We start from the raw sequence: 26,065 nt of genomic DNA, 5'->3' as shown, positions 1-26,065 counted from the left end.
ACTCTCATGGTCCAAACACACAGTGACAGTTGTGACAGTTGTGAGGGCACGACAAAGCCTATTCCCCCTCAGGAGACTGCTCTGCCTCCGACCACAAGGCACTACAGAGAATGTGTACGGCCCAGTACATCACTGGGGCCAAGCTTCCTGCCATCCAGGACCTCTATACCAGGTGATATCAGAGGAAGGCCCTACAAATTGCCAAAGACTCTATCCACCCTAGTCGTAGATTGTTCTCTCTGCTACCGCACAGCAAGCAGTACCGGAGCGCCAAGTCTAGGTCCAAGAGGCTCCTTAACAGCTTCTACCCCCAAGCCATAATACTATATTATGCTGATGCTACTCTGTTTATTATCTATGCCTGGTTACTTTACCTCTGTACGTATTACCTCAATTACCTCGACTAACCGGTGCCCCCTCACATTGACTGTACCGGTACCCCTTGTATATAGCCTCGTTACTGTTATTTTATTGTTGCTTTTTATTTATTTGTTATTTTCTTCTTTTTTTTCTTTCTTTTTTGACTTATTTGTTTATACTTCAGTTTTATTTAGTAAATACTTAACACTTATTTTTCTTTAAACTGCATTGGTTAAGGGCTTGTAAGTAAGCATTTCACTTCAAGGTCTACACCTGTTGTATTCTACGCACGTGACAAATAAAACGTGAGCTGATTTGATTTTGAAATAAGTCGTAATCATCCTAGGTGTGGCTAGCCTCGCCCCCAGAGTTCTAGGTTGCCTGGCAACACGAGATTAAGGTGTGACAGTAATGGAACGTCCCACAAAATACCTCCATAGCTTTCTTCAAGTGATATGGTATGACTGGAGGAAAATAAATATCCTTAAGGAATGTCGAAATATTGAATAAATCGGTTGGTTTTTATTATTGTCTACTGCATGTGCCTCAGGCCTCCACACAGAGAGTAGCCCACATGGGACACTGGTGAATATGTTAATGATTTACTGTACACAATTGAAACGAGAGCACACACACACTCTAGGAAAAGTTCAATAAACAGGCTTCACCCGTTTGCCTTACATTACAACGACTCATATCAGTATGAGCCCGCTATTATACCAAACTACGCTGGTATGCCAAGACTTAGAGCAAAGGACATAAAATCGACTAGGCAAGGTGTCTGCCAGATACTAAGGCGTCTACTGGTACTACCACTCTCCACGCTGACCCACTGCACTCTCACACAAACAGCTTTCTGATTGGCCGGGAGAAGCCGGGGACGCAGAGCGAGGTGGCACGTTTGATCAGTGAGACCCTGGAGCAGGAGAAGAGCGAGCAGCAGCACCTGGACGACCCCTATGAACAGTCCACTGAGGAGGTGAGTCACCTGGCCCGTTGGTTAGCCCAATCCAGTTACACTCCATCTGGGAAGGGAGCAGTGAGTAACCCTGGTGCTGCGTGGGTGGGGTGGCTGCTGGAGCCTGCTGGAATTGTGCAATGTTTGCTTTTCAAAAGCACAGGCAACCACAGGCCTTTATTTGTAGAGGGAACTGGGCATGAAAAGGTAGGGCTCCTTGAAAAGAGACAAAGCTTAAACCTATTGGATCTGTTAAAAGGCGATATACACTGATTATACAAAACATTATGATCACCTGCCCTTTCCATGACATAGACTGACCAGGTGAAAGCTATGATCCCTTATTGATGTCACGTTAAATCCACTTCAATCAGTGTAGATGAAGGGGAGGAGACAGGCTAAAGAAGGATTTTTAAGCCTTGAGACAATTGAGACATGGATAGTGTATGTGTGCCATTCAGAGGCTGAATGGGCAAGACAAAAGATTTTAGTGCCTTTGAACGGGGTATGGTAGTAGGTGCCAGATGTTTGTTTTAAGAACTGCAATGCTGCTGGGTTTTTCACGCTCAACAGTTTCCCGTGTGTATCAAGAATGTTCCACCACCCAAAGGACATCCAGCCAGCTTGACACAACTGTGGGAAGCATTGGAGTCAACATCCAAGTGAAACGCTTCCGACACCTTGTAGAGGCCATTCCCAGACGAATTGAGGCTGTTGTGAGGGCAAAGGGGGGGGGGGGGGGGGGGGGGGGGGGGTGGTTGCAACTCAATATTAGGAAGGTGTTCTTAATGTTTTGTACACGCAGTGTACATGTCTCATTGTGGAGCATGTCATGTAGATACAGTGCATTTGGAAACTATTCAGACCCCTTGACTTTTTCCACATTTTGTTACGTTACAGCCTTATTAAGAAATGTATTCCATTGTTTTTTCCCCTCATCAATCTGCACACAATACACCATAATGACAAAGCAAAACAGGTTTTTAGAATTGTTTGCAAATGTAAGTATTCAGACCCTTTACTCTGTACTTTGAAGCACCTTTGGCAGTGATTACAGCCTCAAGCTACAAGCTTGGCACACCTGTATTTGGGGAGTTTCTCCCATTCTTCTCTACAGATCCTCTCAAGCTCTGTCAGGTTGGATGGAGAGCATCACTGCACAGCTATTTTCAGGTCTATCCAGAGATGTTAGATCGGGTTCAAGTCCAGGCTCTGGCTGGGCCACTCAAGGACATTCAAAGACTTGTCCCGAAGCTACTCCTGCGTTGTCTGGGCTGTGTGCATAGGGTAGTTGTCCTGTTGGAAGGTAAACTTTCGCCCTTTCATCAAGGATCTCTCTGTGCTTTTCTCCGTTCATCTTTCCCTCGATCCTGACTAGTCTCCCAGCCCCTGCTGCTGAAAAACATCCCCGCAGCATGATGTTGCCTCCACCATGCTTCACCGTAGGGACGGTGCCAGGTATCCTCCACCTCAACAACAGCCCCTTCACATTACACTCCATGCAGTTTGGCTTCAGAGCGAAACACTCCACAGAAACGGCCAACTGCTTTCTTCTGGAAAATGTGAAGTCCAAGATGGACAAAGGGGGTGCTGTTGGGGCTGTGTTTCTGGACCTAAGGAAGGCTTTTGATACTGTAACCATGAGATTCTCATCACAAAATTGTCCAAGTTCAACTTTTCCCCTGATGCCTTGAGATGGATGAAATCATACCTTGAAGGCAGAACTCAGTGTGTCAGAGTGAGCAATGAGCTGTCGCCCACTCGTAGCTATGATGTGGGCGTGCCCCAAGGGTCAATACTGGGGCCCCTCCTGTTCAGCCTGTACATTAATGATCTTCCTTCTGTCTGTACTGGGTCTGAAGTTCAAATGTATGCAGATGATACAGTGATATATGTGCATGCAAAGAGCAAACAACAAGCTGCACAAGAACTCACTACTGTAATGGTCCAGGTTACAAAGTGGCTCAGTGACTCGTGTTTGCATCTCAATGTGAAAAAAACTGTTTGCATGTTCTTCACAAAGAGGGCAACAGATGCTACTGAGCCAGATGTCTATGTGTCAGGGGAGAAGCTCCAGGTGGTATCCGATTTTAAGTACCTTGGCATCATACTTGATTCCAACCTCTCTTTTAAAAAGCATGTGAAAAAGGTAATTCAAATAACCAAATTCAACCTAGCTAATTTCTGATTTATACGAAATTGTTTGACTACAGAGGTAGCAAAACTGTACTTCAAATCTATGATACTCCCCCACTTAACATACTGCTTGACTAGTTGGGCCCAAGCTTGCTGTACAACATTAAAACCTATTCAGTCTGTCTACAAACAGGCTCTCAAAGTGCTTGATAGGAAGCCCAATAGCCATCATCATTGTCACATCATTAGAAAGCATGAGCTCTTGAGTTGGGAAAATCTTGTGCAATACACCGACGCATGTCTTGTATTCAATATCCTTAATGGCCTGGCTCCCCCTCCACTCAATATTTTTGTTAAACAGAAAACCCAGACATATGGCAGCAGATCCACAAGGTCTGCCATGAGAGGTGACTGTATAGTTCCCCTAAGGAAAAGCACCTTTAGTAAATCTGCATTCTCTGTGAGAGCTTCCCATGTCTGGAATACACTGCCATCAGACACACATAACTGCACCACATATCACACTTTCACAAAATGCTTGAAGACATGGCTAAAGGTCAATCAGATTTGTGAACATGGTCCCTAGCTGTGTGTTGCCGCTTTCCATGTTGTCTGTAGCTTGTGAGGTGTGGAAACACTTTGTTGCTTTTGTACATTTTGTCTTGCTGCTTTTTGTTTTCTGTTGCTCTGTCTGTATGCTACGTCTTGCTTGTCCTATGTTGCTCTGTCTGTATGCTATGTCTTGCTTGTCCTATGTTGCTACAGTGCCTTGCGAAAGTATTCGGCCCCCTTGAACTTTGCGACCGTTTGCCACATTTCAGGCTTCAAACATAAAGATATAAAACTGTATTTTTTTGTGAAGAATCAACAACAAGTGGGACACAGTTATGAAGTGGAACGACATTTATTGGATATTTCAAACTTTTTTAACAAATCAAAAACTGAAAAATTGGGCGTGCAAAATTATTCAGCCCCCTTAAGTTAATACTTTGTAGCGCCACCTTTTGCTGCGATTACAGCTGTAAGTCGCTTGGGGTATGTCTCTATCAGTTTTGCACATCGAGAGACTGAACTTTTTTCCCATTCCTCCTTGCAAAACAGCTCGAGCTCAGTGAGGTTGGATGGAGAGCATTTGTGAACAGCAGTTTTCAGTTCTTTCCACAGATTCTCGATTGGATTCAGGTCTGGACTTTGACTTGGCCATTCTAACACCTGGATATGTTTATTTTTGAACCATTCCATTGTAGATTTTGCTTTATGTTTTGGATCATTGTCTTGTTGGAAGACAAATCTCCGTCCCAGTCTCAGGTCTTTTGCAGGCTCCATCAGGTTTTCTTCCAGAATGGTCCTGTATTTGGCTCCATCCATCTTCCCATCAATTTTAACCATCTTCCCTGTCCCTGCTAAAGAAAAGCAGGCCCAAACCATGATGCTGCCACCACCATGTTTGACAGTGGGGATGGTGTGTTCAGCTGTGTTGCTTTTACGCCAAACATAACGTTTTGCATTGTTGCCAAAAAGTTCAATTTTGGTTTCATCTGACCAGAGCACCTTCTTCCACATGTTTGGTGTGTCTCCCAGGTGGCTTGTGGCAAACTTTAAACAACACTTTTTATGGATATCTTTAAGAAATGGCTTTCTTCTTGCCACTCTTCCATAAAGGCCAGATTTGTGCAATATACGACTGATTGTTGTCCTATGGACAGAGTCTCCCACCTCAGCTGTAGATCTCTGCAGTTCATCCAGAGTGATCATGGGCCTCTTGGCTGCATCTCTGATCAGTCTTCTCCTTGTATGAGCTGAAAGTTTAGAGGGACGGCCAGGTCTTGGTAGATTTACAGTGGTCTGATACTCCTTCCATTTCAATATTATCGCTTGCACAGTGCTCCTTGGGATGTTTAAAGCTTGGGAAATCTTTTTGTATCCAAATCCGGCTTTAAACTTCTTCACAACATTATCTCGGACCTGCCTGGTGTGTTCCTTGTTCTTCATGATGCTCTCTGCGCTTTTAACGGACCTCTGAGACTATCACAGTGCAGGTGCATTTATACGGAGACTTGATTACACACAGGTGGATTGTATTTATCATCATTAGTCATTTAGGTCAACATTGGATCATTCAGAGATCCTCACTGAACTTCTGGAGAGAGTTTGCTGCACTGAAAGTAAAGGGGCTGAATAATTTTGCACGCCCAATTTTTCAGTTTTTGATTTGTTAAAAAAGTTTGAAATATCCAATAAATGTCGTTCCACTTCATGATTGTGTCCCACTTGTTGTTGATTCTTCACAAAAAAATACAGTTTTATATCTTTATGTTTGAAGCCTGAAATGTGGCAAAAGGTCGCAAAGTTCAAGGGGGCCGAATACTTTCGCAAGGCACTGTATGTCTTGCTTGTTCTATGCTGCTATTGTCTATATTGTAATTGTTTTTAATAACCTGCCCAGGGACTGCGGTTGAAAATTAGCCGGCTGGCTAAAACCGGCACTTTTACTGAAATGTTGATTAATGTGCACTGTCCCTGTAAAAATAAAAAATAAACTCAAACTAAAACGTGACTCTTGGCAAAGAGTTCAATCTTGGTTTCATCAGACCAGAGCATCTTGTTTCTCATGGTCTGAGTCCTTTAGGTGCTGTTTGGCAAACTCCAATTGGGCTGTCATGTGTGTTTTACTGAGGAGTGGCATCTGTCTGGCCACTCTACCATAAAGGCCTGATTGGTGGAGTGCTGCAGAGATTGTTGTCCTTCTGGAAGATTCTCCCATCTCCACAGAGTAACTCTGGAGCTCTGTCAGAGTGACCATCGGGTTCTTGGTCACCTCTCTGACCAAGGCCCTTCTCCCCCGATTGCTCAGTTTGGCCTGGCGGAAGTGGCTCCAAACTTCTTCCATTTAAGAATGATGGAGGCCACTGTGTTCTTGGGGACCTTTAATGCTGCAGAAATGTTTTGGTACCCTTCCCCAGATCTGTGCCCCGACACAATCCTGTCATGGAATTGTCCTTCGACATCATGGCTTGGTTCTTGTCTGACATGCACTGTGAACTGTGATAGACAGGTGTGTGCCTTTCCAAATCATGTCCAATCAATTGAATTTACTACAGGTGGACTCCAATCAAGTTGTAGAAACATCTCAGGGATGATCAATGGAAACAGGATGCGCCTGAGCTCAATTTAAACTATCAAAGCAAAGGGTCTGAATACTTATGTAAATATGGTGTTTCTGTTTTTTTATTTTGAGTAAATGTGCAAACATTTCTAAAAACCTGTTTTTGTTTTGTCATTATGGGGTATTGTGTGTAGATTGAGGGAACAAACATATTTTAACCCATTTTAGAATATGGCTGTAACGTAACAAAATCTGGAAAAAGTAAAGTGGTCTGAATACATTCCGAATGCCGGACTACTCCTGTCCAAGGAGCTGTTGGTAGTGGTGAACAAATTTGGCCATTTCAATGTGGGTATGCAATTAATCTGTGCAGTAGTGTGATGGGGCTTTTTGTGTTGTTTTTTTCTAAGTGTGTGGTGGCTCATGTTTGGGGTTGTGTGTGTGTGTGTGATGGAACATGTTGATGAGCAGAAGATATGAATTTCCTGCTGATACAGGCCTCCTGCTGAGCTCTCTGCAGGCTACCACGGTAACACTGAGATATGATGTAGTGATTACCCATACCTCTCCCCTAGGCTCCGAGCTGAGCTGCTGGGCGCCACGTGGGCAGGTGATTGGCTGCGTGATTGTGTGGTTGTGGTTGTTTTGTGTTTCAGGAGGAGCACTATGAGGAAGAGGAGGGAGAGGAGGGAGGTATCCTAGGGTCTAGTTTCTCCGGCGGAAGGACAGTGGAGGTGTTTGACCTGCCGAAGACCGAGGCCATGTTCATGCCCTCCAACGTGGACTCCACACAGATGGGCTTCAAATTCAAGGAGGTATTTCTAATGTTAGAATTATCACAAGTTTACAGTTTGGTGGCTGTGTAATTATGTGTGTGATATGTGCTTGTTTTTGTTGCTTAAATTGTTTCTTTCTTTACCCTAGCTCCAGCTGAAACACAACACAGCAACAGCTGAAATAAACCAACTGAAGGAAAAGGTAAGTCAATCTGAAGAACAAACGTTTGTTTTATAAACACGAGAACTTATGGATAAATGCTTGGAGCGTAAGCCGACGCCAGCCCGGTGACTAACCATAAATGTCATCAGTCACACTGTCTGTTTCTGCCTGTCAGTCACCTGACTGACCGTAATGATTTGAATATGTTGATTGTACTAGTAGACGAGAAGCCCTTACGTTTAGGTAGTAAAAATACCTTTCACTCTTCCTTCACAGCTACGGGTGTCTGAGGAGGACAAAGCATCCAGGGAGTCCATGGAGGTTGAGTTGGAGCAGAAGATTGAGGAGAATAACGAGAAGATGTTGAAGCTGGAGAAGTACTGGCTGGAGGCCCAGGCTCTGTGTAAAACTGTCAACAAGCAACTGTCGGAGACCCAGAGCCAGTACGGGACGCTGGACAAGAAATACAACAAGGCCAAGAAACTGCTCAAAGACTACCAGCAGAAGTGAGTTTTTTACTGTTTTTATTTCACTTTTATTTAACCAGGTAGGCCAGTTGAGAACAAGTTCTCATTTACAACTGCGACCTGGCCAAGATAAAGCACAGCAGTCCGACACATACAACAACACAGAGTTACACATGGAGTAAACAAACATACAGTAAATAATACAGTAGAAAAAAGAAGTGTGTATATATACAGTGTGTGCAAATGAGGTAAGATAAGGGAGGTAAGGCAAGAAATAGGCCATGGTGGCGAAGTAATTACAATATAGCAATTAAACACTGGAATGGTAGATGTGCAGAAGATGAATGTGCAAGTAGAGATCCTGGGGTGCAAAGGAGCAAGATGAAAAAATAAATACAGTATGGGGATGAGGTAGTTGGATGGGCTGTTTACAGATGAACTATGTACATGTGCAGTGATCTGTGAGCTGCTCTGACAGCTGGTGCTTAAAGCTAGTGAGGGAGACATGAGTCATCAGTTTCAGTGATTTTTGCCGTTCGTTTTGCAGTTCGAGTTGAGTTCACTAAGTTAGATTCACTAAGTTAGATTTTTACATTTTTTCATTATTTAGAAGTCGCTACTTCAGCTAAGTAAGTTTCTGTGTTGACCAGGCCGAAGGCTTCCTTCCACTATGCTGAGTCACGTTGTGTAGAAAGTACAATATGTTTATACGTCAGTGGAATGATTTCTGAAGTTTAATGCTCTGATTCCTTTCCAGGGAGATTGACTTTGTGAAGAAGGAGGAGGAGATGAGGAAAGTTCTAGACGAGAAGGATCGATGGTACAAGGGGCAGCTTGAAAGCCTGCAGGACAGGGTAAGAGGGACATATTGGAATAAAGAGACTTCAACATTAGAACAGACCGAGTGGAGAAGAAGTTGACTGGCCATTCGGTGGTTCTCTCCTCAGATAGCGGTCCTGGAGGGCAGCGGTCCACCTTCTGTCCGTGAAGAGACCCAGGCGGGTCAGGACTCTGCTGTGGAGAGGAGACGGAGCAGCCAGGGGAGTGAAGGCCCTCTCATCAACACACAGTCAGTGGACTCTCTAGCGCTAGGTAGGGTTCCAACGTACACTTGACGAACAGGATAGAAGCCACCCATTATTTACTACCACTGGAAAGCGTGACTGTCTCTGTGACTGTCTCTGTGACTGTCTCTGTGACTGTCTCTGTGACTGTCTCTGTGACTGCCTCTGTGACTGCCTCTGTGACTGCCTCTGTGACTGTCTCCGAACACCAGTATGTCTGAGAATAGGGTACAGTTTGCCTTATGTTGTGTTTACTGAGCTGTTTTGTCTCTCTTCCACAGATACAGACTGGAGCGAGCTGGTTCCGGAGACTGAGCGCTTGGACACCAGTGCACACAAAGCCAAGTGCCTACTGGCCCCAAGGAGGAATCGTCCGTCTCGCAACAAACGGAAGGAGAACCTCATGTCCCCTTGCCACTCACAGGTCAGCTCAGAAAGTTCTCTCGTTCATTTTGAAAACAATTTCAGGGTTCAATAGTACTATCTATTTCAAAGATTTCTTCTTCCGCAATCTCTTTCTATGGATGCATGTTCAATTTCAATATTCACATGTTTCAGTTCCATCTCCGAGCCACTGTTTGTCTGCTCAATTCACTGCTAACTGTTTTTCCCCTCCAGGAGAACGAGGAGGAGGAGGAGGACTCTGCCAGCAGGAAGAGGTGCATCCAGGAGAGCCTGTCCCTGCCCGGGCCCATCTGCTGTCCTAGGAACGGCCAGAGGGACGACACCCCCGAGGCTGCGGAGAGGTCCAGGAGCAGGTTGAAGCTCTCCAGCAGCCCCTCCCTGCCTCCATCCCAGAGAGATAGTGTCGAAAGCGGGGGCAGTCCTTCCCTGTCCCCGCCGAAAGACACCTCTTCGCCCTCGCCACACTCCCCTTCAGGGTTCCTTCGCAACGTCAAGAAGAGGGAGTCCAAGGGGAAGGGCAAGGAGCTCAAAGGTACCGCCATTAATCTGCTACCCAAAATATGCTGTTTACACAGTACATTTATAAAACAAGTTGTTGCTGCTACCTCCACTGACTGTCACCATATTGATATGCCTCTTACTGGCTCTCTGCTTGTGGCAGTTCATTACTTTGTAAAAAAAAGAATTACAAAAAATTGACTCTGTTACAGATGAGACAAATGAGAGTTCTTCCGTCGGAAAACCCAAAAAGACCATTTTTGGGTAAGTGCCTGTAATAAAGATTAGTTTCCAGTTTGAAAGTCCTGTTAGTCCCTGTGCAATCTAAAGCTTTTGAATAACCAACAGTGGCCTTCGGAAGTCTGGTGGCAAAGGGAAGAAACATGACAAGGAGGCGATGCGAGCATCTCTGGACAGCAGGTATGTCACATGTCATGTTACCAGGCTGACTGTTTCACCACATCCTAGATACGTCACCACAGTACACTCACAACTCACAGCAGAGGAGCTTTTTCCTATTAAAGGGACAATATGTAACTTGGAGACTTTTATTTTTCTTCATTTTCCTAATGTCCAGGGGTTCTGCCGAGCTCCTGGAGGAATCTGGGGGAAACTTGTCCCCTTCTGAGTCCATGACCTCTATTCCCACATGTATGCCCTTCTCCTGGTTTGGGGACCGAGATAGGGACAAGGAGCCTTCGTCCACCAGCAGCAGCATACCATACGCAGCCACTGAGACCAGCAGTGAGCAGAGCCAGGACCGCAAGAACAAAGTGAGCACACACACACACACACACACAGTGCCAACTCCATCAAAAGACAGAACGAAAAAGCTCTCATCATCTAGACATCTTTATCCAAGAGGTAGAGATTTTCAGTCACTTCAGAATCACCAGAAACAAACGGAAGCAGAACATATAAAGGAATGATTGCATTAGGCCATTTTACTGTAATGAAAAATATAGCCGGGATTCGAATTACATTTAATTTGCTACTACTAAGTGGAATAAAAGAAGTCCTGTGTCACTGAACTGACCCCACTCAGTCATTTCCTGACCGTTTCATGGTGAGTTGGCCAGTAATAAGCCAGTGATTCATTGGTCAGTAATCCACTGTTTAAAGCAGGTTTTTGCTTTGCGTGGAAATACCACATTCAGTCAAGAGATGTGTAGCAGCCGGCCGGTAACGTTTATCCCAGAGCGTGACGATGACATTGCTGTGGAGTGGCTGTTCTGTCTCCTATAGCTCCTCCCATTCAGGAAGAGAGCAGAACAGGGTTGCACTGCTGCTGCTCCTGCTGCCGCCTGTGGAACCATATGGGGGCCGTGGCTGCGTCCCAAATGGCACCCTATTCCTCTATGGGTCCTGGTCAAAAGTAGTGCACTATATAGGGAACAGGTTGCCATTTGAGACGGTACCCCGTCATTAATCTGAGAGCAAGAGGAGGAGGAGGAGGATTCACTGGCATTTCAATGGCTTAGCAACCAGATAATTATCCCCATTAAATGCATCTGCACAAATAGGCCTGAGTAATTCCCAACCAGGCTGCCTGGGGAGTAGACGGAGGCCAACAGCACAAGGGCTGTGGGGAGTGGGCGATGTGTGCCACAAACAGGGCCTCCCCTGGTTCCTCTGGCTGGAATTCTACTCTGTGTGGTCCCGTGGCAGCTAGAGGTGGGTGTCAACCCCAGTGTACAGTACGGAGAACGACATGACAATCTCTCCAACCGTTCTTCTTTTAAACAGACAAATCTCTCCTGGTCCTCTTTATTCAGTCGCTCGTTAGATTTGGTACAGTATGATTTCCTTTTTACAACCCCAGTCTTAGAGCTGGTAGATTAGAACTAACCAGTCATCTAGTTTAGTGTTGTGATAGTTCATTTCACATCTAGATTGTACTAATAACCCAACATTGATTTGTGGTGTTGTAGTGGAATTGGGTTTTGTGGTAGTGTGTCAAGCACTTTACAGTGCCCCCAGAAAGTATTCACACCCCTTGACTTTTCCCCTCGTTTTGTTGTGTTACAGCCTGGATTTAAAAGGGATTTACATTTAGATGTTTGTGTCTACACACAATACACCAGAATGTCAAAGTGGAATTATGTTTTTCAAAATGTTTACAAAATATGTAAAAATGAGAAGCTGAAATGTCTTGAGTCAATAAGTATTCAACCCCTTTGTTATGACAAGCCTAAATAGGTTCCGGAGTAAAAATGTGCTTAACAAGTCACAGAGTAAGTTGCATGGACTTAGTCTGTGTGCAATAATAGTGTTTGAACATGATTTTTGAATGTCTACTTCATCTCTATACCTCACACATAGAATTATCTCTAGGGCACTTCAGTCAAACAGTGAATTTCAAACACAGATTCAACCAATGGCCAAAGGCCAATGGTGACTTTAAAACAAGTTACAGAGTTTAATGGCTGGGATAGGAGAGAACTGAGGATGGATCAACAACATTGTAGTTACTCCACAATACTAACCTAATTGACAAAGTGAAAAGAAGGAAGCCTGTACATAATGAAAAAATATTCAAAAACATGCATCCTGTTTGCAACAAGGCACTAAAGTAATACTGTAAAAAATGTGGCAAAGCAATTCACTTTTTTGTCCTGAATAAAACGTGTTATGTTTGGGGCAAATCCAATACAACACATTACTGAGTACCACTATCCATATTTTCAAGCAGGCCTCATCATGTTATCGGTACGCTTGTGATCGTTAAGGACTGGGGAGTTTTTCAGGATAAAAATAAATGGAATGGCGCTAAGCATAGGTAAAATCATAGAGGAAAATCTGGTTCAGTCTGCTTTCCATCAGACACTGGGAGATGAATTCACCTTTCAGCAGGACAATAACCTAAAATACAAGGTCAAATCTACGCTGGAGTTGCTTACCAAGAAGACTGTGAATGTACCTGAGTGTCCTAATTAAGTAGATTATCTTATACTTACATCTAAGGCAAGACCTGAAAATGGTTGTCTAGTAATGATCAGCAACCAATTTGACAGAGCTGGAAGAAATGGGCAAATGTTGCACAATCCGGGTTGTGGAAAGCTCTTAGATACTTACGCAGAACGACTCACAGCTGTAATCGATGCCAAAGGTGCTTCCTTCTACAAAGTATTGACTCAGGGGTGTGAATACTTATGTAAATGAGATATTTCTGCATTTAATTTTCAAGAAATGTGCAACAAAAAAAAATGTATGGGGTATTTTCTCAGATGAGTGAGAAAATGTTGAATTTGAATTCAGGCTGTGACACAACAAAATGTGTGAATACTTTCTGAAGGCAATGTAAATCTAACTTCACATTTATGCTCCCTCGCCGTACATTTCATATCACACATGATATGATGAATATTATCAGTTCGGAATTCATCACAAATGATTGAAAAACGTACTCTTGATACAGTACCACAAAGGCTTTTCGAGTGCTGCTGTTAGTGCTGTACCAATAGAAATTGTGTGTCATCATTGTCGTAGTAGAAGTCGTTTTGTCATGATAGCAATTCTGTCGAGTTATGTTTGCCTTGAGCTCAGTTGGTAATCCAGTTTGATTTATGAATGTGAAATCATTGACCTGATATCTTCTTCTTCCTGTCTGTTATGATGCAGATGCATTTTGACACAGTATTCCCAGTGTTCATATCACCACAGACCAAATCATGTCAATGATAATCCCTATTTAATTCTCAACATCAATATCCACGTTTACAGTACAACTGCTGATTGTCTTCCTCCCTAGAGCTTTAGGCCACTGAACTGTCGTTTACCCACCCATGTGTTTGTCTAGTTAATGCGTTCTTCCTTGTTTCCTCCTTGTTCCACTGCTCTAGAGTTTGTCAGTCATAGATGATTCGAACCTTGGCAGCCCCAGTTCAGACATCTCAGGCTTAGTTGCAGAGCCCAATCTGCCTGGGCGCTCACATACTTTAGTCTTCTCGTCCAATGAGGTGAGTGCTCTCTCTCTTTGTTCCACAAACCCCTGTGCGGGATGGTGCTGCTCTCAGATTTCTCTGAAAGGGGACAGTCTCAAGCATGCTTTTTGAGTTTACCCCCCTTGCGGCTGTGATGATGGAGTCGTGAATGACCACCGGAGAAGGAAGTTGCATGTGTGTGCTGAAGTTGTCTGTGTGGCGTTAAAACAAGTGTCTTTAGCTTTGGGTCCTTGTTGTGCTACTACCAGCTGAACTAGCAGTAGAGGCTATTTAGTTACTCCAGTGGTCTTCTGTTTTTCTCATCGACCTTAGAACAGGGATCATCAACTAGATACAGCCACAAGCCATTTTTTTTTTTACTTGAGCGGATGGTCGGTGGGGCGGAACATAATTACAAATCATTTGTAGAAGCCCAAACAGAAATCACATTTGACTAAAACATGAATCATTTCAAACCTCGCTTACATTTGTATATGATCACGTGTATTTCTAATATGCGTGGAGATACTTGGGAACAGATTTCCCAAATTAAAATCACTTGGAGCTGATTTCCTGGTGTTTTTACAGTCTTATGTCCAACAATAATCCTTTTAAAATTCACAACAACAACAAAAGATATGTTTGGGGGCCAAATACAACCACACCGCAGGCCGTCCGCCAGTTGGGGAACCCTGCCATAAAATGATCTGTGCCGCTCCTGTGTCTGTTTAGTGGAGCTCAACTTACATTCCTTTTCATATGGTTCTGGATTGTGTGTATAATTGTGTTTTATGACTGTTTGGCTTATCTTGTTGGGTGTTTCAGTGATAGGATTTTACTCTGATAAACACTACACCTAAGCCCTGCCGACTATACTCAAACAAGCAGACGTATGCCAGGTAGAACAAAACAGACATGCTCCCGCTGCATGTTCTGGCCTGTTCCACTTAATAGAGTTGTGATAAACTCTGAATGGACCATTGGACACAGATTTTTTTTTAAAATGTGATTTCAGTCACTGGATGTGCAATGCATGTACCAAATGCTTTGCACTGTGCCTTAGAGTTTTGATATTGTGCTTAAAACATGAATTTGTTATTTCATCCATTATACTGTGCTGTAGGTGAGTTTTTTTTCGTTTGTTTTCTTGGGATGTCATGTGCTTCTTGGCGTTCCGTAGAACCTGGATGACGAGCCAGTGCCCACGGGGAAGGAATATCAATGGCAGAACCGCCCTGTCTCCGAGTGGACCAATCAGCAAGTCTGTCACTGGTTGATGGGCATGAACATGGACCAATACACGCCCGAGTTCACCGCCAAGGGTGTGGATGGCCATCAGCTCATGCACCTGGACAGTGACAAGTTGAAGGTACGAGGGCATCACAAGCAACAAGACCACAGTTCAGAACTCATATGTAGGCCACACAGTTTCAGTCAGAAGGAAGAAACTACAATTGAAGTGATTTTTCATATCATCCAAATGCAAGCGCTTCCATTTACAGCAGCGGTCAGGTTTATAAGCCATAGACTTCCACCTTATAGCCCCAAATAAACCGGCTGAATTCCACAATGATTTATACTAAAATGGTACATATGGAAAACGACACAATAAATGAGAGGATATTGTCCGAAGTGTATATACATTTCATAGAGGTGTGTTCTAAAATGTGACCAGTGATGTTTGTCCCCTCAGGCCCTAGGTGTGTCCAGCCAAAGTGACCGGGCCACCATCAAGAAGAAGCTGAAGGACATGAGGAAGGCCCAGGAGAAGATGGAGAAACAGAGGGAGAAAAGGGAGAAGGAATCACGGCGCAGCGGGAGACTGCCTCCCATCACTGACTCTGTCTGCTGAACTGCCCCAGAGGTGACCCACTGTCTCTCTCTCTTCTCTCTGAACATAACCCAAAACATTCTCCCTCAAGTGAGGCAGGACATTCAACGACCCTTGTATCTGTTCTGTTTCACATATAGGTCTACGTAAGTGCCATCCACCTCAGTTCCCCGCAGTTACTAAGAGAGCACTAAAGCAGTCACTCATCATGTGAGTTTATAATGACAGCACACCCAGTGTTGATTTACCATGCCAATTGGAAGAATCATCTGAAAATAGCCCGATTTGTCGTTGGCTATTGATACTTTTCCTAGTTTCCTAGTTTTGGGTTATTCACAAGAACACACGAGCTGGCTCTGCTTTATAATCAAATCAAACACGCTGACAGTCCTGTCGCCAGCAGTATCTGTTGTCACATCATTGTGGTAGATTTGGGGGGGGGGGGGTTGAAAGTGAAAGTGATACTGTAATGACAAGTGTTGGGGACATGACCAAAGGCTAAACCCAACATGTTTTTTTTTACCTTTATAAATCTATAGAAGCAGTCATTTTATCTCTTTTTGAGTTTCCAGATATGTAGTTGCAGGATTTGTGTACATTTACCCATACAACAAGTGGAATGAGTTCAGTACTACTTTTTACATGTTTTATAGTGTATTTTTGCTAGCGTAACTTTCCTGTAGCCATGTACAGATATTTTGTTGCAGGAACTTTGTACAGTTGAGATAAAAGTACTATACAATCTTTTAAGCTTAAAAGGGTGACAAGGTTTTAGGTGTATAAATTAACTTTTCTACATATCAATTAACTGCATAACTTTTTTAAATCAAATTATTAAAGGTTCCATCATTTATAATACTTTTTCTACTAAGTAGAATAGCCACTAGGATGAAAACATCTCTGCTAAAGGCAAAAGAATCAAGTAACGACAACGTAAATGCTGTTTATATATAACCCGTTCCCAACTGTGCCTGTTTTGAGAATGGATGTACTACTCCGTGGTCCTATTGAGCCGGAGAATTTGACGTGTTGCTGAAATGGTACCAAGACATGCAATATTATTCTACAGTGCATGCACTCCTTGCTGACAGGGTGTGGGGTCCATGAGAACACGAGGTGTGTGTGTGCCTATGACAGTAAATCTGTTGAATAGCTTGCTGTCTTGTCAACATGAATGTGCATGTTAAGCAGCATAAAATAAACAAATTCTCACATCAGATTCTTTTGTGGGTGTATTTTGTGCTTTATTGGAAGGTCTAATGGTTTCTGCAATCATGAGATGGAAGTTCCACTAAGGTCAGTAACACTTGACAGATATAACACACATCAGTTAGAACAAGTACTATATTTTTATTTCTCTGTCATGTATCACTGGAGGACAAAGAAAACATGTACTTCTATACTGTCGATAAAATAACATTCCTTCAGCGATAGCGGAGGACATGGAAAAAGACCTCGCAGCTGCACAACTTTAACAAACATCTTCAGCCAGTGGAGAACACTCAGTATAAATAACAAGCAACATTCACCCTTTTTCCCCTTTCAGCAAAATGCTAGAAACCAAGCAATCCTTTCACATAATAAACATGTCAGTTTTGAAAAAGCAACACAAACGTATGGCACTAGAACTTCGCTAGTTATGTATCCATACAACCAGTAAAGGTGCAAAGGGTTTTGACCTATTGCTTCCCACAGTGGAACAGCTATAGCGTCACTCACACAAAGCAATTCATGTACAGTAAGTCATCTAGCAAATGACACTAGTCTAACCAGGAGGCATCTAGGCCTAAAAACTACGGAACGTTGTCATGTCCTTGGGCTCCTTGCTTGGAACACACCAGTCGTCTGCCTCGTGCAAGGTCTTGTAGTGCTTCCAGACTGACTTGTTGTAAACAGGAAGCCTCTCGATGGACTCCGTGGACAATGCCTGCACACAATTGTAGAGGGAATAATGGGAGAAATGAGTTTCAAGTTACTCTGAAAAATATCAGCACTTGTATACAACGCTTTTAACGTCTCGTTTTTGTGACTTACCCGGATATATATCACAGCATCGGTGCCATAGCCCTCCAGAGAGTACAGCTTCAAATCACCTTGGAAGTATCTGGCATATAATCGAGAGATGGGCAGGCCATACCCATATCCAGCCTACAACAGAACAGATAAGAGAATGCTTACAATACTGTAATTAATATTAATACTATGTGCTCCTTGTTATAAAGTGGAAAGTCTCACCAGAGGGCTGCGTTGGCCGTCCATGCTGGGCGGGGGGGCGGTGGAGTAGGTGTAGGTGAACAGCCTCTCAATCTTCCTCAGAGGGACCCCACCTCCGCGATCACTCACCTGGAAGAGTAAATAGCATCGACTAGAGATGCACTGATAAGCCTGATATGATATGGCGTCTTTCTAGCCATATAAGAGAGGACAAATGAGAAGCAGCACTGCAGAGTAGTTGTACCTTGACTGTCAGGTCTTCACTCCCCAGGGCCACCTGGGCATGTACAGGAGGATAGTCCATAGAGTCGCCATACAACTCCATGGTGGCTCTCATGGCATTCTGGAGAGATCGAATCCACATTTAAGGTTACATTTTTTTTCTCAGAACTTAAAAAAACGGAAGCTCATACGTCATGAATTTTGAAGTTTAAAAAATAAGGCATACCTTGAAAAGTTCAAATACCATGTGGTAGAGATGGGATGGCACATACACTACAGTCAGTGGCTTTCCATCTTTCACTGTAGGGACAATTGGAAAATGTAGGAACTGTCATGCAATAATTTCAGAAAATACATGTAAATGCAGTCTAATATCATAAAAACGTCCACCAAGTTTATTATTATGCATAAGTCAGGAATGAAAACCAAACATTTACCATTGAATTGTTCCAGTACCAACTCAGGAGAGTTCATGTAATACCGATCACAAAGGTTTCTTGCATTTTCATACGCATCTGGGGTAAAGGCAAAGCAGTTAGGAAAGTAATACTAAATTGTTACCATCAATTTAGGCCTATTTCAGTTGTTTAAAATTGTGCAGCACTTACCCCTAACTACTTCAGTAACACTGCAGTGCGGATCAATACTGCCAATCTGTTTAGGATGCGCTGGGTTTACCCTCACCTTCCCACCAAAGAGCAGGGCTAAAATAGAAGACGCGCAAAACCGTCACCACTAACATTTCACAGATGTTTATATAACGAGTTTGACACCTGTGCCCTTATTTGTACATTTCTTTCAGATATTCTGGTCGTAGGATGTAAGCTATTTTTCGCCTTAAAACAGAATGTCTTTAAACTGCCAGAAACAGTTTCCATTTCAAATGTTCCTTTGCTGAGCAATGCTGTAGCTTTTGATGTCAGTGTGGGTGCTATAACAGGTGACATGCTCACTGTGCTGGTTAAGTAGCATCCTGATGGATATTCTGCTCATGTAGAAGCGATCCAGGAAATACTGAACGTTCTGGCTGACGATGGGGTCTGTGCCATAGGTCTCCTTGTACTCCACAACTCCCTGGGCCATTGTCGGGATGACGTCATTGTGACGGTTTCGGATCTTTATAACAGCATCAGTGAAACTGTGTGAAGACAGACACCAAAAGGAATTATGATCCACAATGGGCCCCGTTTATATCAGTGATATGTCAGCATGAATAACGAAACGGGATTATAATCTTACTCATATGTTACTTTCTCATCATCGGCATCTTTCTCCTTGAACTCAATAATGTCTTGAAGACTTTGCATGTACCTAAAAAAAGAGAAATGACCCAATACATTGGTTAAGCTATTCATAGGCCTGATGAAAATGCATAACAGGAGAAGATGGGAATTAGCCTGGTAGAATTGATTTCTGCATTCACCATCCTGCTTTACTGAAGTGAAATGCAATGGAATGGTAAAAGCAGCATTGAGGCTGGTTCCACAAGGCTAGATGGGGGTCCGTTGACAATACTCACCAACTCTGTACCAACCGGACTGATGGAGTCTTTAGCAGATTATCAGGTAACAAGTTGATCTCCTTCATTATGTTTGCCAACCTCACAGGTAGCTCCTGTCTGAGGAATGCAAACGATGTTTTCTCGCATGCATTTTCACCAGACCCTGAATGTGGAACAAAACAAACATGACTGTTGGTTAGTTCGATGAAAGATATGAAACAGGTGAAGCAGCCATTTAAAGCATATGTGCCACATATCTCAATAAAGCTAGTCAACAGTTGGCTAAATACATTGAAAATCAAGTACACTTACCGAAGTCCAAGAACTGTTTCATTGAGAGGGGAGAAGGGGAGAACCTGGAGTAGTAATCAATATGCTTTCCCATTGAAGCGGCGTTACTCATCAAGGCCCGTAGAATCCTCATTTTGATCGATTTAGCGCACAGTTGATAAATGGGCGTGGATAGAAATTATTCAGTTGACGGTGTTGAACAGCCGATTGCCCATGGCATTGTTGACATCTGATGAACGCAGCGAGATATGTAGCTAAGCTAGCTTTTAACAGCTAGCTAGTTAGCTTTTGTGAAGTTCGTTTGCAGCCATCACGGTCCACAAGTAAACAATTAGGCTAGGTAACAGTTACAGTTTACAATAAATGACAAAAGCTCAGTGGAGATAGCCAGCTTATTTAGCTAGCTAACGTTAGTACTCCAGCATGTCATTCATTCAAGTCGACTGGAACTGTTCGCAAAAGTTCCTAGAAAGTGAGCTATTTACATTATCTTAAAACATGTATTTATACGTATTCGTTTAGCGTATTATAACGTTACTTTCTACATTGAACAACCCATATATCGCTTCAAGAATCATGCATTGGTTCTGTTGTGCTAGCTAACTTCCAGCAGCATGCTAGCAATCAAAACAAACACGAACGAGCTTCATCTTCTTCTTCGGTGGGGTTTTTGTCGGTGGTTGGCATCCAACGTTATGGTGTATTACCGCCTCCTACTGTACTAGAGTTTGGTCCATGAGACAGGGAAAAACGAAATCCTACCTGCCAGCCCTTTTTCTCTTAAAAAATATAACAAAATATTTGAGACTGTAACTAATGAATTCCTCCACCCACTGCAAGGCCAACAGCATGGCCATCACACTTTTTTTTTTGAAAATGTATAAAAATGTCAAACTGAAATACCTTATTTACAGAAGTATTCAGACCCTTTGCTATCCGACTCGAAATTGAGCTCAGATGCATCCTGTTTCCATTGATTGTCCTTGAGATGTTTCTACAACTTGATTGGGGTCCACCTGTGGTAAAATCAATTGATTGGACATGATTTTGAAAGGCCTGTCTATATAGGTTCCACAGTTGATAGTGCATGTCAGAGCCAAAATCAAGCCATGAGGTTGAAGGAATTGTCTGTAGAACGCTGAGGCGAGATTGTGGCAAGGCACAGATCTGGGGAACGGTACCAAAAATTTTTTGCAGCATTGAAGGTCCCGAAAAATCCAGTGGCCTCCATCATTCATTTTTTTAAATTTTATTTATTTTTTTTTTTTTTTACCCCGTTTTCTCCCCAATCTCGTGGTATCCAATTGTTTTTAGTAGCTACTATCGTGTCTCATCGCTACAACTCCCGTACGGGCTCGGGAGAGATGAAGGTTGAAAGTCATGCCTCCTCTGATACACAACCCAACCAAGCCGCACTGCTTCTTAACACAGCGCCATCCAACCCGGAAGCCAGCCGCACCAATGTGTCGGAGGAAACACCGTGCACCTGGCAACCTTGGTTAGAGCGCACTGCGCCCGGCCTGCCACAGGAGTCACTGGTGCGCGATGCGACAAGGATATCCCTACCGGCCAACCCCTCCCTAACCCGGACGACGCTAGGCCAATTGTACGTTGCCCCACGGACCTCCCGGTCGCGTCCATTTACGACAGAGCCTGGGTGCGAACCCAGTACAGCGCCCTTAACCACTGCGCTACCCGGGAGGCCGGCCTCCATCATTCTTAAATGGATGAAGTCTGAAACCACCAAGACTCTTCTTAGAGCTGGCCGCCCGGCAAAACTGAGCAATTGGGGGAGAATGTTCTTGGTCACCTCCCTGACCAAGGCCCTTCTCCCCCAATTGCTCAGCTTTGCCGGGCGGCTAGTTGAATATCACTTTGACAGAGCTCCAGAGTTCCTTTGTGGAGATGGGAGAACCTTCCAGAAGGTTAACCATCTCCGCAGCACCCCAGCAATCAGGCCTTTATGGTTGAGTGTCCAGATGGAAGCCACTCTTCAGTAAAAGGCATATGACAGCCCACTTGGAGTTTACCAAAAGGCACCTAAAGACTCTCAGACCAACAAGATTCTCTGGTCAGATGAAACCAAGATTGATCTCTTTGCCTGAATGCTAAGCGTCACATCTGGAGGAAACATGGCACCATACCTACGGCGAAGCATGGTGATGGCAGCATCCTGCTGTGGGGGATGTTTTTCAGCAGCAGTGACTGACACCAGTCAGGATCGAGGGAAAGATGAACGGAGCAAAGTACAGAGCGATCCTTGATGAAAACCTGCTCCAGAGTGCTCAGGACCTCAGACTGGGGCGAAGGTTCACCTTACAACAGGAAAACAACCCTAAGCAAACAGCCAAGACAACGCAGGAGTGGCTTCGGGACAAGTCTCTGAATGTCCTTGAGTGGTCCAGCCAGAGCCCGGACTTGAACCTGATCAAACATCTCTGGAGAGACCTGAAAATAGCTGTGCAGCAACACTCCACATCCAACCTGACAGAGCTTGAGAGGATCTGCAGAAAAGAATGGGAGAAACTCTCCAAATACAGGTGTGTCAAGCTTTTAGCGTGATACCCAAGAAGACTTGAGGCTGTAATTGCTGCCAAAGGTGCTTCAAAAAAAGTACAGAGTAAAGGGTCTGAATACTTACGTAGATGTGATATTCCATTTGTGTTTTTCATGAGCAGAAATGTCTAAACCCGTTTTTGCTTTGTCATTACAGGGTATTGTGTAGATCTCGGGGGGGTAATTAAGTTAGCAAAAAGGCTGTACCACGACAAAATGTGGAAAAGTCAAGGGGTCTGAATACTTTCCGAAGGCACGGTACATGGTCCTCAATGAGGAACTCTCAGCCCCCCACTCTTTCTCCATCAGACAGCGCATGACATTTAGCTCATTACTTTCCCACCACTCTCTCAATGTGTTCTGCCCAGGTCAGCCTAGTGTTAAAGTACACCCCAAGAGTGAGCTTCCTCTTTGGTTCTGTCACGTTCTGACCTCTATTTCTGTTGTTTTGTATTTATTTAGTATGGTCAGGGCGTGAGTTGGGTGGGCAGTCTGTTTGTTTTTCTATGTTTTGGGGCATTTCTATGTTTTCGGCCTAGTATGGTTCTCAATCAGAGGCAGGTGTCATTAGTTGTCTCTGATTGAGAATCATACTTAGGTAGCCTGGGTTTCACTGTGTGTTTGTGGGTGATTGTTCCTGTCACTGTGTTTGGTGTCACAGGATAGGACTGTTTTGCGTTTTCACATTTCTTGTTTTTGTTAGTTTGTTCATGTGTAGTGATTTAGTAAAACATGAATAACCACCACGCTGCGCTTTGGTCCGCTTCTCTTCCTCCTACAGACGAACGCCCTTACAGAATCACCCACCGCAACAGGACCAAGCGGCGTGGTAACGGGCAACAGCGTCACAAGGAGGAATGGACTTGGGATGATGTGTTGGACGGCAAGGGTTGCTACACATGGGAGGAGATCTTGGCGGGAAAGGATCGCCTTCCATGGGAACAGGTGGAGGCAGCGAGGAGAGCAGAGGCAGCCGGAGAGAGGAGCCGGCGATATGAGGGAACACGGTTGGCAAGGAAGCCCGGGAGTCAGCCCCAAAAATTTATTGGGGGGGGGCTAACAGGGAGTATGGCTACGCCAGGTAGGAGACCTGAGCCAACTTCCTGTGGTTACCGGGGGGCTAGAGAGACCGGGCAGGCACCGTGTTATGCTGTGGAGCGCACGGTGTCCCCAGTGCGGGTGCACAGCCCGGTGCGGTACATTCCAGCTCCGCGTATCGGCCGGGCTAGAGTGGGCATCGAGCCAAGTGCCATGAAGCCGGCTCTACGCATCTGGTCTCCAGTGCGTCTCCTTGGGCCGGCTTACATGGCACCAGCCTTGCGCACGGTGTCCCCGGTTCGCCTGCATAGCCCAGTGCGGGCTATTCCACCTCGCCACACTGGCAGGGCGACCGGGACCATTCAACCGGGTAAGGTTGGGCAGGCTCGGTGCTCAAGAGCTCCAGTGCGCCTGCACGGCCCGGTCTATCCGTCACCACCTCCACGCATCAGCCCTCCGGTGGCAGCCCCCCGTACCAGGCTGTCTCTCCGGCCCATCCTTGCAGGGGCTTGCTCCTCTCCAGCGCTGCCGGAGTCTCCCGCCTCTCCGGCGCTACCAGAGCCTTCCTCCTCTCCAGCGCTGCCGGAGCCTCCCGCCTGTCCGGCGCCTCTGCCGGAGCCTCCCGCCTGTCCGGCGCCTCTGCCGGAGCCTCCCGCCTGTCCGGCGCCTCTGCCGGAGCCTCGCGCCTGTCCGGCGCCTCTGCCGGAGCCTCCCGCCTGTCCGGCGCCTCTGCCGGAGCCTCCCGCCTGTCCGGCGCCTCTGCCGGAGCTTCCCGTCTGCCCAACGCTGCCAGCGCCGCCCGTCTGCCCAGCGCCGCCAGCGCCGCCCGTCTGCCCAGCGCCGCCAGCGCCGCCCGTCTGGCCAGCGCCGCCCGTCTGCCCAGCGCCGCCAGCGCCGCCCGTCTGCCCAGCGCCGCCAGCGCCGCCCGTCTGCCCAGCGCCGCCCGTCTGCCCAGCGCCGCCCGTCTGCCCAGCGCCGCCAGTGCCGCCCGTCTGCCCAGCGCCGCCAGTGCCGCCCGTCTGCCAGGAGCCGCCAGTGCCGCCCGTCAGCCAGGGGCCGCCAGTGCCGCCCGTCAGCCAGGGGCCGCCAGTGCCGCCCGTCAGCCAGGGGCCGCCAGTGCCGCCAGTCAGCCAGGGGCCGCCAGTGCCGCCAGTCAGCCCAGCGCCAGCGCCGCCAGTCAACCAGGGGCCGCCAGCGCCGCCAGTCAGCCAGGGGCCGCCAGTCAGCCAGGGACCGCCAGTGCCGCCAGTCAGCCAGGGGCCGCCAGTCAGCCAGGGGCCGCCAGTGTCGCCAGTAAGCCAGGGGCCGCCAGTAAGCCAGGGGCCGCCAGTGCCGTCAGTCAGCCAGGGGCCGCCCGAGCAGCTGTCCCTCTGTCCAGAGCAGCTGTCGCCCCTCTGTCCCAAGCTGCTGCCGCCCCTCTGTCCCGAGCAGCTGTCCCTCTGTCCCGAGCAGCTGTCCCTCTGTCCCGAGCAGCTGCCCCTCTGTCCCGAGCAGCTGCCGCCCCTCTGTCCCGAGCTGCTATCGCCCCTCTGTCCCGAGCTGCTATCGCCCCTCTGTCCTGAGCAGCTGCCCCTCTGTCCCGAGCAGTTGTCCCTCTGTCCCGAGCAGCTGCTTCACCTCTGTCCCGAGCTGCCCCTCTGTCCCGAGCAGCCCCTCTGTCCAGTGGGGTCATTGAGAGGGGTGGCCATGGTGAGTAAGCCAGGGAGGCGGACAATAAGGTGGACTAAGACAATGGTGAAGTGGGGTCCGCGTCCCGCGCCAGAGCCGCCCCCGCGGCGAGACGCCCACCCAGACCCTCCCCTATAGGTCAAGGTTTTGCGGCCGGAGTCCGCACCTTTGGGGGGGGGGTACTGTCACGTTCTGACCTCTATTTCTGTTGTTTTGTATTTATTTAGTATGGTCAGGGCGTGAGTTGGGTGGGCAGTCTGTTTGTTTTTCTATGTTTTGGGGCATTTCTATGTTTTCGGCCTAGTATGGTTCTCAATCAGAGGCAGGTGTCATTAGTTGTCTCTGATTGAGAATCATACTTAGGTAGCCTGGGTTTCACTGTGTGTTTGTGGGTGATTGTTCCTGTCACTGTGTTTGGTGTCACAGGATAGGACTGTTTTGCGTTTTCACATTTCTTGTTTTTGTTAGTTTGTTCATGTGTAGTGATTTAGTAAAACATGAATAACCACCACGCTGCGCTTTGGTCCGCTTCTCTTCCTCCTACAGACGAACGCCCTTACAGGTTCAGGGTCCTTGATGTCACACATGGCACTTTAGTAGACTCAGAAGTGCCTGTTTCCTTAGTCTATATACTTTTTAAGCATTTATTTAATCAAAACAAGCACACAGTGTTCGGCCAGTAGCCAAAATGTCGCTAGTTCGAATCCCAAGCCGACAAGGTAAAAAATCAGTCGACGTGCCGTTGAGCAAAGCAGTTAAACCTTATGCACCTGGGTTGCTGTTGAAAATGGCAGACACTGGCTGTCACCCCATTCTCAGAGGTTGTCTCAGGGAGACTAAAGTATGCAAAAAAACACATTCCCCCCCCCCCCCCCCCCCCAAAAAAAA

The 26,065-nt window shown here is 45.9% G+C and overlaps 2 protein-coding genes across 6 annotated transcripts in view; one reads left to right on the top strand and one right to left on the bottom strand.

The window, feature by feature from the left end:
* Positions 1-16,904, top strand: part of ppp1r9ala (protein phosphatase 1 regulatory subunit 9A-like A) — a 50,600-nt gene extending 33,696 nt beyond the window's left edge. Inside the window, exons 6-21 of one of the 5 annotated variants that reach the window (XM_021597167.3) lie at positions 1,213-1,339; positions 7,217-7,375; positions 7,485-7,538; positions 7,776-8,005; positions 8,724-8,820; positions 8,914-9,058; positions 9,312-9,454; positions 9,649-9,967; positions 10,146-10,197; positions 10,282-10,353; positions 10,511-10,706; positions 11,680-11,724; positions 13,776-13,892; positions 15,037-15,225; positions 15,550-15,720; positions 15,828-16,904. In XM_021597167.3, coding sequence (XP_021452842.3) covers positions 1,213-1,339; positions 7,217-7,375; positions 7,485-7,538; positions 7,776-8,005; positions 8,724-8,820; positions 8,914-9,058; positions 9,312-9,454; positions 9,649-9,967; positions 10,146-10,197; positions 10,282-10,353; positions 10,511-10,706; positions 11,680-11,724; positions 13,776-13,892; positions 15,037-15,225; positions 15,550-15,708 — 2,104 coding nt within the window. In that variant the 3' untranslated portion in view covers positions 15,709-15,720; positions 15,828-16,904. Of the gene's footprint in view, positions 1-1,212; positions 1,340-7,216; positions 7,376-7,484; positions 7,539-7,775; positions 8,006-8,723; positions 8,821-8,913; positions 9,059-9,311; positions 9,455-9,648; positions 9,968-10,145; positions 10,198-10,281; positions 10,354-10,510; positions 10,707-11,679; positions 11,725-13,775; positions 13,893-15,036; positions 15,226-15,549 lie in introns of all 5 variants that reach the window. The other 4 variants (XM_090229764.1, XM_021597166.3, XM_090229766.1 and 1 more) reach the window with 4 other exon arrangements.
* Positions 16,905-16,909: 5 nt separating this feature from the next.
* pdk1 (pyruvate dehydrogenase kinase, isozyme 1) lies at positions 16,910-20,184 on the bottom strand. Its single transcript, XM_021597164.3, has 11 exons — positions 19,937-20,184; positions 19,643-19,787; positions 19,363-19,434; positions 19,077-19,261; positions 18,732-18,827; positions 18,561-18,638; positions 18,350-18,423; positions 18,146-18,244; positions 17,923-18,030; positions 17,722-17,835; positions 16,910-17,614 (listed from the first exon to the last, which is right to left on the bottom strand). Exons 1-11 carry the CDS (start codon positions 20,046-20,048, stop codon positions 17,474-17,476), a joined length of 1,224 nt encoding a protein of 407 aa, XP_021452839.3. The 5' UTR covers positions 20,049-20,184; the 3' UTR covers positions 16,910-17,473.
* Positions 20,185-26,065: the final 5,881 nt, after the last annotated feature.

This window comes from Oncorhynchus mykiss, chromosome 3 (genome assembly GCF_057628025.1).
Source record: "Oncorhynchus mykiss isolate SJ-2025 chromosome 3, ASM5762802v1, whole genome shotgun sequence".
Lineage (NCBI taxonomy): Eukaryota > Metazoa > Chordata > Actinopteri > Salmoniformes > Salmonidae > Oncorhynchus > Oncorhynchus mykiss.
This window is presented reverse-complemented; position numbering and strand designations above follow the sequence as displayed.

Bases quoted from the DNA above. Each gene is read 5' to 3' on its own strand.
- pdk1 (XM_021597164.3), bottom strand. From the start codon at position 20,048: ATGAGGATTCTACGGGCCTTGATGAGTAACGCCGCTTCAATGGGAAAG. The intron at 19,788-19,936 runs GTAAGTGTACTT...TTCCACATTCAG, and splicing joins GAAACAGTTCTTGGACTTCG to GGTCTGGTGAAAATGCATGC. The intron at 17,836-17,922 runs GTGAGACTTTCC...GTTCTGTTGTAG, and splicing joins ACGGCCAACGCAGCCCTCTG to GCTGGATATGGGTATGGCCT.